The sequence below is a fragment of the Medicago truncatula genome, chromosome 2 (genome assembly GCF_003473485.1).
Source record: "Medicago truncatula cultivar Jemalong A17 chromosome 2, MtrunA17r5.0-ANR, whole genome shotgun sequence".
Classification (NCBI taxonomy): Eukaryota; Viridiplantae; Streptophyta; class Magnoliopsida; order Fabales; family Fabaceae; genus Medicago; species Medicago truncatula.
The window spans coordinates 33,565,157-33,576,144 of NC_053043.1; the positions used below are offsets into that span (position 1 = coordinate 33,565,157).

Here is a 10,988-nt window from a genome sequence, read left to right on the forward strand (position 1 = left end):
GTTCCGGGTGCCTAACACCTTCCCGTAGCGAAAACGACCCCCGAACTTAGACTCTAAGGGTTTTTTCTCAATTTTGCCCTTCCCAAGAAAAAATAGAGAATATCAAAGATTGAAAGGTTCAAGCCTAATTAATGACTTGACACCCGAAAATCGCGATAACACCAAGCAAATGGAGTTGGATTCTGTGAGTTATGGCATAGAAGAATGGGACATCCATCATCTAAGATAACTAGTATGTTGCCTGATGTAACTGAAAAAGATATTGATAGTAGAATAAAGACTTGTGATGTTTGTTTTAAGGCTAAACAAATAAAAGAATCATTTTTGTTGAGTGACAATAATGCAAAGAATTGTTTTGATTTGATTCACTGTGATTTATGGGGACCTTACAGAACATATGCCTCTTGTGGTGCTGTTTACTTTTTGACTATAGTTGATGATTGTTCGCGTGCGGTATGGGTATACTTATTGAAAACAAAAGATGAAGTTCCTCGTATTATTAAACAATTTTTTGCTATGGTACATAGGCAACATAACAAACAAATTAAAGTTTTGAGAAGTGATAATGGAACTGAGTTTCGAGGACTGAAAAGCTATTTTCAAGAAAGTGGTGTCCTCCATCAAACTTCAATTCGCTATACACCTCAACAAAATGGAAGGGTGGAAAGAAAACATCGACATATACTGAATGTGGCAAGGGCATTGAGGTTTCAAGCCAATTTGCCTTTGAAGTTCTGGGGAGAGTGTATACTTACTGCTGCGTATTTGATTAACAGAACTCCTTCTGTGCTACTTGATGGGAAAACTCCTTATGAGGTGTTGTTTGATGCTAAGCCTGCATATACACAAATTAGGACATTTGGATGTTTGTGTTATGCTCTCAATGAAAATAGGGGGCGAGATAAATTTGATAGTAGGAGTCGAAAGTGCATTTTTGTAGGCTACCCCTATGGGAAAAAAGGGTGGGAAGTGTATGATATTGAAACTGAAGAGTATTTTGTATCTCGGAATGTGAAGTTTATGGAAGATGTGTTCCCTTTTTCTAGCAAAGAAAAGATAAGTGAAACACACATAGATGAATGGGGTTGGCCGGTTGATCAAAATGATGAATGTGAGGAAGGGAATGAGATAAGAAATTTCGTGACTACAAATGATTTGGGGGCTGCAGGTGCGAATTTGAGAAATGATGTTGAGCGCATTCAAAGTAATGAGGAAGTACATACTCTAGAGCAGCAAATTGAGACAACAGAAGACGTAAATGAAGGTGAAAGATTGGAGTGTCAGCAAAGTGTTGAAATAGAAGAACTTCTTGGTCGGGGAGACAGACTCAAGAAGCGATCTACACGTCTGAACAATCATGTCACACACACTGCTACTGTAAGCCTCTCAGCCGGTTCACTGCTTCATTCTAAATCCTCAGGTACATGTTATCCTATTGCACACTTTTTTAATTGTGACAAATTTTCTGTACAGCATCGTGCTTTCTTGGCAGCAATTACTGCAGGGCATGAGCCAAATTCTTTTGTCGAGGCTGTTAAGGATGAGAAATGGCGAAATGCCATGAAGGAAGAAATTCAAGCTTTGGAGGAAAATGGTACATGGACAACTGAAGATTTACCACCGGGAAAGAAAGCTATAGGATGCAAATGGATCTATAAGATCAAATATAATTCAAATGGGTCCATTGAGCGGCACAAAGCAAGATTGGTGATTCATGGCAACAGACAAGTTGAAGGAGTTGACTATAATGAGACATTTGCTCCCACAGCAAAGATGGTGACAGTTCGAACATTTTTAGCCATTGCGGCAGCCAAGAATTTCCAACTACATCAAATGGATGTCCGCAATGCGTTCTTGCACGGGGACTTGGAGGAAGAAGTGTATATGAAGTTTCCGCCTGGCTTTGAGAAACAATCACCCGGTAAGGTGTTTCGTCTTCGAAAATCATTGTATGGTTTGAAACAGGCCCCTAGATGTTGGTTTGCTAAATTGTCAGATGCCTTGAAAACTTATGGCTTCGAACAGTCCTATTCTTATTATTCTCTTTTCATGCTGCGTCGCTGTAACACTGAGATATATGTCTTGGTTTATGTTGATGATATAATTATATCAGGAAATCATAGTGATGCTATACATAAATTTAAAGATTATTTGGGCAACTGTTTTCACATGAAAGACCTTGGAAAGTTGAAATATTTCCTTGGTATTGAAGTTGCACGGAATGACACTGGTATTTTTCTCTCGCAACGCAAATATGCATTGGATCTGATATCTGATTGTGGACTTCTTGGAGCAAAGCCTGCGAGCATTCCTATTGAACAAAACCATCAGTTGGCCCTTGTTGAAGGGGCGGACCTCAAAGATCCAACTGGATATAGGAGTCTCATTGGACGACTTATCTATTTGACTGTTACTCACCCGGAGTTGTCGTACTGTGTTCACATCCTCGCTCAATTTATGCAGAATCCAAAGATTGAGCATTGGAATGCAGCTCTTAGGGTTGTCCGTTACTTAAAAGGTAATCCCGGGCAAGGGATTCTGCTAAGAACTGATTGTGATTTACGCTTGTATGCCTACTGTGACGCGGACTGGGCAGGATGTCCTCTCACTAGACGGTCTTTGACAGCTTATTTTGTGATGTTGGGCAGTTCTCCCATCTCTTGGAAGACTAAGAAGCAAACTACAGTGTCTAAATCTTCGGCTGAAGCTGAGTACCGCTCCATGGCTGCAGCTACTTGCGAGCTCAAGTGGTTGAAAGGATTGTTGAGCTCTCTTGGTGTTGAGCATGCTGATTCTATGAGTCTTTACTGTGACAGCCAATCTGCCCTCCATATTGCCAATAATCCGGTACTCCATGAACGTACAAAACATATTGAGGTTGATTGTCATTTTGTGCGAGATGAAATTGTCAAGGGTAACATCCAACCTCTGTATGTTCATACTTCCAAACAACTTGCAGATATCCTAACAAAGGCTCTAGGAAAACGTCAATTTGATTCTTTGCTGTCCAAGTTGGGCGTTCTTCATCTCCACTCTCCAACTTGAGGGGGGGTATTAGAATAATATTGGAGACTAATTTAGTTGATACTCATTTACTGTCATTAAGGTGTAATTATTTGGTTTCAATTGCTTTCAATTATATTTCCCTCTTTAGATGATATCCAGGGATTTGGTGTAATTACCCTGATGTAGGACAAGCTGTACATTGTGTATATAAATCAGCCTTTGAGCATCAATATGAATAACACATTCTGCCTCATCCTATTTCTTTATAGATGTTAGGAAATAAGCTCATTTAAACAAGAAATCTTCACCAACAAATAAGTATATGCGTGCACATGCGAGTGATTTGAATGTTAAAGAAGATGAAGAATTTCTAAAGAATTTTTTTCACAAATAATCCACTGAATAAAGTTACTCACGACCAATATCAAACCATGATAAATATTAAATAGTTCAACAGAAAAAATGTATTTGATTGCCCCTCGTTGGCAGTTATCCATTTTAGAATGCTCCCGTGAACACCTCATGCTAAGGGCTGAATACTCGGATGGTAGCCTTGCTGAAACATGAGAGGTGGTCTCGAAGAGATTTTGAATGACCTAGACAAATATTGAACAGATTGGTCGTTGTAACCTTATGGTGTTTACTTCCCACTAACTAGGTTACGATGGAAACATGCGTATTTCTACAGGATGTGGCTTTCTAGAATTCCTGACACATCGGTTGAGAATCTTCTAGTTCCTCATCAGATTGTTTGTTTGTTAGTTACTCATTCCTATTGTAGTTATTATTCTGTGTTTTAGATTCTCATTTTGACGGCGCAATTCATACACAATGGCTTGATTTGCTTTGGGAGCCTCATTCATTATAGGAACTCCGATATTGCAGGATAACATTATCATTAGTGAAAGTAACAATACAATTATGAAAACAAGTTAAATAACTTAATAAACAAGTTAAATAACTTAATAAATGTAAATTAAATAGACAAGTAGGTGCACAAAGAACAAAAACAACAAATGATGATTTAGATAGTGCCTATCCCTTGGGATTGGGTTTGAAACCATTGACATAAGTTATAAAAAACATATGTAGAAAGCCAATAGAAAAGTGTTAACTTGTGTTCCGGGACACTGGTTAAGGACCTTAAGTAATACTCCTTCCGTTTTAAAATATAAGCAAAATTCACTTTTTAGGTTCATTCATTTAATGATGTATGTGGTCCATAATATGAATCACATACATCATTAAATGAATGAACCTAAAAAGTGAATTTTGCTTATATTTTGAAACGGATGGAGTAACTTTTTATAAAAATTTATGTAATAAATGCATTGGAAATTGAAAAACATTTACATTTAAAAAAAATAATTACTTAAAAGATTAGACACTCGTTAACAATACCTTTTATTTATTATTATAAGTAGAATGACTGGACACACTAAAATCAAGAACCCAAGGGTTAAGAAAAGATTATTGAGAAAGGAAAACAAATGAATTATCAACGCGTGCAAATGAAGCAGTAAAAGTAAAACTAATATTCTGATTACTCTGACACCATCAAAGGAAATCTTCGTAGCTTGTTGGAGAGCCCTGATGAGGAGGTGTGGTCTAAACAGTGTCTGAAGGATCAACCTTAGCCATATTTGCTGGTCATGGAGGCCTATCATACAACTTCCAACGTCGATCAATAGTGTCCGAGTCCATTACAATGTTCACATTTGAGACAAGGCTTAGAGGTGAATCATAGATAGCAATTCTAATTATTTCCAAGAAGTGTAAGGACAACAATATCACATGTGATACAAGTAACATATGGCTTAGTTGAATACTTTGTTGTCGTCTGAATTATGATAACTAGAGTAGTATCCATATCCATATCTAGAACAATAACAAACCCCAAAACTTAATCACGAGGGACATAATAGTCCTAAGGACAACCAACCATGATGGGAAAGAAGCATGAAGAATATGTTGCGTTGATCACACTTCTTTTGGCGTTCAACACGATCATTTGTATTAAAAATCGTGTGACTTATTGAAAAAGAAAGTAAAAAAGTAGACACTTCAGTTACTATTATAAGTTTATCAACCTTTTAGATTTATTTATTAAATGATTACGTGATCTATAGGAAAGACCATATACATCATTAATTGAATGGATTTGAATGCAAAATTTTGTTATAATGATCGAAAAATGTATGAGAGATATATATGTTGAAATCGTGTGTTAGACAAATATAAATAATTAGTTGTTAAATTGATATTTTACTTCTTCATTCAAATTTAAATTCAAAATCTCTATTACTTATCTCACTTAAATCAATTAAGCTACCAAACTTAGTTAATCTTTCAACTTTGTAAACTATCCATACAACAAAAGTCCATATAATCCGAAAAAAGAAGAGGAGTAAATAGACAATTACACTTCCAAAATTGTAAGTTTCGTCAATTAGTCTATAACATTAACAAAACTTCAATTACCGCCTAAAAATTGTACAACGTTAATAAATTTACTCACTCCGTCAAATTTTTCTGTTAGTCAACATGACATGACATTTGACAGTCTTCGTGCCACTGCCACGAGTTTGATGTGTTATGCCACGTCACATGTGATATTTTTTTCTTCCAAATAATATCTTTTGAGTCAAAGATCTGAAAAAATATATAAATTTTTAAATTCAGGGGCATTTTGCACATAAGTACAAAATTTCAGGGGTATATGTTCATAACCATAAAGAAAATCCCGATTTTTTTTTTCAATTTTTTTTTAAATTATCACGTGTGATGTAGCATGACACGTCAGACACGTGGCAGTGCCACATATGTCACGTCATATTGGGTAACAAAAGAATTTGACGAAATGAGTAAATTGATTAACGATGTGCAATTTCAGCAAGGTGATTAAAGTTTTGTTAATGTCGGAGGTATTTGACGAAACTTACAATTTTGGGTTAATTCTTTATTTACTAAAAAAAAGGTTAAATATGTTTTTAGTCCCTATAAAATTACAAATTTTCAAGTTTAATCTCTACAAAAAATTTATTCACTTTTAATCCCTATTCACATTTTATAGGGATTATTTAGAAGGACTAAAATTATCTATTTTTTGTAAAAAGTTTTTAAAATAGGGACCACTTTTACGAACCACAATATTTTGGAGGATTAAAATTACCTTTAAAATTTGACAGGAATTAAACTTAAAAACTCATGATTTTGCAAGAATTAAAAACATATTTAACCAAAATAAAAATTAACATTAACATACATATAACAAAAATGTAAATACATGTTTTTCATTTCAGTCTCATTTTTATTTAAAAAAAATAAAAATAAAAATGAGGCTGAAATGAAAGACATGTAAGGAAAAAAAGCAAGGAAGATCTAGAACCTCACTTCAACGATAAGAGACATCCAAAATCCCCAAACCACACCCAATCGTTCTTCCTTTGATCTTTACGTCCACATCTTTCTTCTATATTCCCCTTTCCTTCATTGAGTTCACTCTCACTCCAAAACAATCTCACACAAACACACTCTCTCTCTCTCTACAATGGCTTCAGCTACAGCCCCCACAACCATCTCACTCCTCCCCACCACTAAATCCTCTTCCCCATCCACCACTCCATGCCCCTCCCGCATCCATCTCTCCTCATTCCTCGGCGCCCGCCCACTTCGCCGACTTGGGTTCGCTGCAGCTGACCCTCTGTTGGCGGTGCAGGTGGCGTCGAAGGTGAGGACAGTAAGCGGGAGAGGAGTAAGAGGAGTGGTGTCAATGGCGAAGAAGAGTGTGGGAGATTTGAGTGGTGCTGAATTGAAGGGAAAGAAGGTTTTTGTGAGAGCTGACTTGAATGTTCCTCTTGATGATAATCAGAATATTACTGATGATACTAGGATCCGTGCTGCTATTCCAACTATTAAATATCTAATTCAGAATGGTGCTAAAGTTATTCTTTCTAGTCATTTGGTATATTTCATTTCTCTCACATTTTATTGAATTGATTAATGATCTCTTATTCACATTTTAGTCACTGTGAAAATTTTGTATGATGTATGTAGGAGTAATGTGGATTTGGTAGCTGAGTATTTATGGCCTGTTTGGATTGACTTATTTTTGCGAGACTCTTTGAGAGAATTTATGATAACAACTTAATACTTTCATGAGCTTTTTTTTGGCTTATTTTCACAAGTTCCCCAATATAGCTTATAAAAACAGCTTATATCATATACAAAAACAAAATAACTTTTGTTTTAATCTTTTTCTATAACAACAGCTTGTGCACAAATGCTTATCATGATAAGTGTTTGTGCTATAAGCTACAAATAAGTTGTTTATCCAAATAGGTCCATAGTAAAGTAAGAAATTTGAGATTAGTTTGTATGCAATGACAACATCTGATTGAAGTGTTTGATTGGATGTTGGTGTTAAAACTATTTTACACTGTCTGTCTATGAATTAAATTCAAGAAAAAAAAGAATTGATATTTTGAACCAGCTATGATTTGTTATATTTGTGCATTTCTGTGTTTTAAGAGAGAAAGTTGTCAAAAATGGTTGTTCAAATATCATTTCTCTTAATTAATTTGTTTATTACAAGTGAGCTGTTTGCTTTTGAGGTGTTGAATCTGAGTAACTCACATATGGATCGTACGCGAGTTACTTAGATTCAACACCTCTCTTTTTTTTTCCCTATATGTTAATGGAAATCAGAATGTTAGTTGAAATTGAAATGTAGTAAAAATTTGATATTTTGAGGTTGTTGAAGAAAAATTGTTTTGAATTTGAGTTAGGGACTGAAAATTTGAAGAAAATTAGAATAGGTGAGTTTAGTAGATCTTAACATATCTCGCTTGAATGGAGAGATAGATGTTGAATAAGATTATGGAGATGATGAAGTATGGAGATGGAGGCATGAAAAAAAATAAGATAGAGATAGAACTCAAATTCTTATAAAGTATTTGGGTTTTAATTTGACCCGGAAGTATGTAAGGGATGCACTTTAGAGGGTAAAGTTTGAAGTTATCATGGTTGATGATTGAAAAGTTATTGTAGTTAATACATGTAAATGCATTTTATTGTAATGTTAAGGGTTGAGTTTTAAACTAAGAGATTCCATGTTTCATTATCTAAATGCTTTGCTTTGGAGGAGGAAAATCTTTATAACAATGCATGTTGGATGTATTCTTTGATCATTGTCTATAGTTATATCTGGTAGATTTTGCTTTTACAATTACATGATTATGAAGTTTTTTTTTCCTTTTGTCATATTTTTTGTTGGTGAAGTTAAGACTTGAGTCTTCAATTTGAAATGCTTTTATCTGAATTCAGTATTTTAAAGAAAAAATATTCTTCTCCCACTCTGTAATTACATTTTCACTTTTTATTTCTGCTCTGTAATCCATGCCTACTCTTGATATAAATATTAATGTGATTTGTCATTGCAAAATCTGATGAAATTTGTATAAACGCTATGGTTTTGAACTTGTAAGTTGAATGATTCTGACTTTTGATGAAATTTCCAGGGAAGGCCAAAGGGTGTCACTCCCAAATACAGCTTGGCACCTCTTGTTCCCAGGCTCTCCGAACTCATTGGAATTGAGGTATGTTTATACAGGTTAATGATTATTGAGGAATAGGTTGAAACGTGTTGGATGTTTGAAGAGTAATTAAAATATTGTTGCCCTTTTCTTGCATTTGGATTATTGACAGGTTATTAAGGCCGAAGACAGTATTGGTCCAGAAGTAGAGAAGTTGGTAGCTTCTCTTCCAGACGGAGGAGTTCTACTTCTAGAAAATGTGAGGTTTTACAAGGAGGAAGAAAAGAATGATCCTGAACATGCAAAAAAGCTTGCCGCACTTGCAGATCTGTATGTGAATGATGCATTCGGTACTGCTCACAGGGCCCATGCTTCAACAGAGGGAGTCACTAAATATTTGAAGCCATCTGTTGCTGGTTTTCTTTTGCAAAAGGTTGGTTTATCTCTCCTCTTCTACTAAATAACATCAATGGCTAATCCAAATTTTATGCAAACTATCTAAAATAAGGTTTCTGAACTTCATAACCGCTACTTTCTGTTTTTACTGTTTATCTTATAATAAGTTTGATTACTTGACATGAAGTAAAATTTCATGTCAAATGTGAATCATTCTCCGGGGAAAACTTAGGTCCCATTTACTTTCCGTGTTTCATGTTTTCATCTCTACTTCATCTAATAAACACAAGATAAATATTAGATTCAATATTTTCCTCACCATTTTCTTTTACAATTTTGGAAAACATATCGAACATTTTCAGAAGTTTTGAAAATACCAAAACGTTATTTTCGTTGTCTTTGAAAATGCATTATTTCCAACCTGTCTTCCATTTTCAGCCTATCACAATTATTTTCCTCAATTATCATTTGAAAATGATAATTAAAAATGTTTTCAGAAGGTAAACAGGGTCTTAGTGTTCAATTTTTTAATTAAATGTATATCTAATAATTATACTTCACATGCATATTTTCATGTTTTAGGAACTTGACTACCTTGTTGGGGCAGTATCAAGCCCAAAAAGGCCATTTGCTGCAATTGTGGGTGGTTCCAAGGTCTCATCTAAAATTGGAGTGATTGAGTCACTTCTAGAAAAAGTTGACATCCTTCTTCTCGGTGGAGGAATGATCTTCACATTTTACAAGGCACAAGGTCTTGCAGTTGGTTCATCCCTTGTAGAGGAAGATAAGTTGGAGCTTGCTACAACACTAATTGCTAAAGCCAAGGCAAAGGGTGTGTCACTCTTGCTGCCAAGTGATGTGGTGATTGCAGACAAATTCGCTCCTGATGCAAACAGCCAGGTTTGTTTTCTAAGCTACTTTAGATTAGCAACAGACATTATAACTAAGCATTTTTACTCGTTCATAATTGTTTGCTGCAAGAACCTAAATTATGCATTAACCCTTTCAGATCGTGCCAGCATCTGCCATCCCTGATGGTTGGATGGGATTGGACATTGGTCCAGATTCTATTAAAACATTCAATGAAGCATTGGATACCACCCAAACCATCATATGGAATGGACCAATGGGAGTGTTTGAGTTTGACAAGTTTGCTGTTGGAACAGAGGTATGCAAGAACCATCACATAAAGAGTTTGGTTCATATTCTATATTTAAAATATGTTTGCAGTCAAAATATCTCCACTCTATAGTGATGCATAGTCTTATAAGCGTGGTTTGAGTTGCGTAGCACCGACACTTTTGATTGAAGACACGTCCGGACGTCCGGTGTCTGACATAAACACATGTAGTTACATTGAATCAATTCTATTTTTTTTAAAATTATTGTTAGTGTGTGTTTACGTGTCGGTCTCGTGTCCGATGTTTGTGTCTGTGTCACCGCTTCATCGAGTAGGAGTTGGTGCTCCTAAAAGGGACGTAAATCTTGCGAATTGTATGCTTATGCGTTTACATGATGAAAGTATTGTTTTGAAATTGGGATGATTCAAATGTCAATCTACCGTTACCACAGATTCTATTTTTATACTTTGCACGGCCGGTTACATAATTTACATTTTCTACCCTTTTTTCAGTCTATTGCAAAGAAGTTGGCCGACCTAAGTGGAAAGGGGGTGACAACTATTATTGGAGGAGGAGATTCTGTTGCAGCTGTGGAGAAAGTAGGAGTTGCCGATGTCATGAGCCACATATCCACCGGTGGTGGTGCAAGTTTGGAGCTATTGGAAGGCAAAGAGCTTCCAGGTGTCCTTGCCCTTGATGAAGCCACACCAGTCGCCGTGTAAGACAATTTTCAGCTTGTAATTTTTTCCCACCCTCGGTTTCAGTGTTCTCACAACCTTGTATAAGAGCTTATGTTGTAGTACCCTCCCGAGTTTGTTAGTGTAAATTTTATCATGCTTGACCTATTCTCTTCACACATAAATTGCTTGTAACTGTGAACCTAGGCTGAAAGCCATAAATTCAAATAAATCTTCCATTAGTTGCTGCATTA

At 35.6% G+C, this 10,988-nt stretch overlaps 1 protein-coding gene across 1 annotated transcript; it reads left to right on the top strand.

The window, feature by feature from the left end:
• Window positions 1–6,415: 6,415 nt before the first annotated feature.
• LOC11421966 (phosphoglycerate kinase 3, cytosolic) lies at window positions 6,416–10,988 on the top strand. Its single transcript, XM_003596043.3, has 6 exons — window positions 6,416–6,970; window positions 8,526–8,603; window positions 8,713–8,973; window positions 9,519–9,836; window positions 9,946–10,104; window positions 10,570–10,988. The coding sequence occupies exons 1-6, from the start codon at window positions 6,557–6,559 to the stop codon at window positions 10,777–10,779; spliced, it is 1,440 nt and encodes a 479-aa protein (XP_003596091.1). The 5' UTR covers window positions 6,416–6,556; the 3' UTR covers window positions 10,780–10,988.

Excerpts from the sequence above, each read along its gene's own strand:
- LOC11421966 (XM_003596043.3), top strand. The coding sequence starts at position 6,557 with ATGGCTTCAGCTACAGCCCCCACAACCATCTCACTCCTCCCCACCACT. Across the intron at positions 8,604-8,712 it reads CCGAACTCATTGGAATTGAG|GTTATTAAGGCCGAAGACAG; the intron begins GTATGTTTATAC and ends GATTATTGACAG. Across the intron at positions 9,837-9,945 it reads CTCCTGATGCAAACAGCCAG|ATCGTGCCAGCATCTGCCAT; the intron begins GTTTGTTTTCTA and ends TAACCCTTTCAG.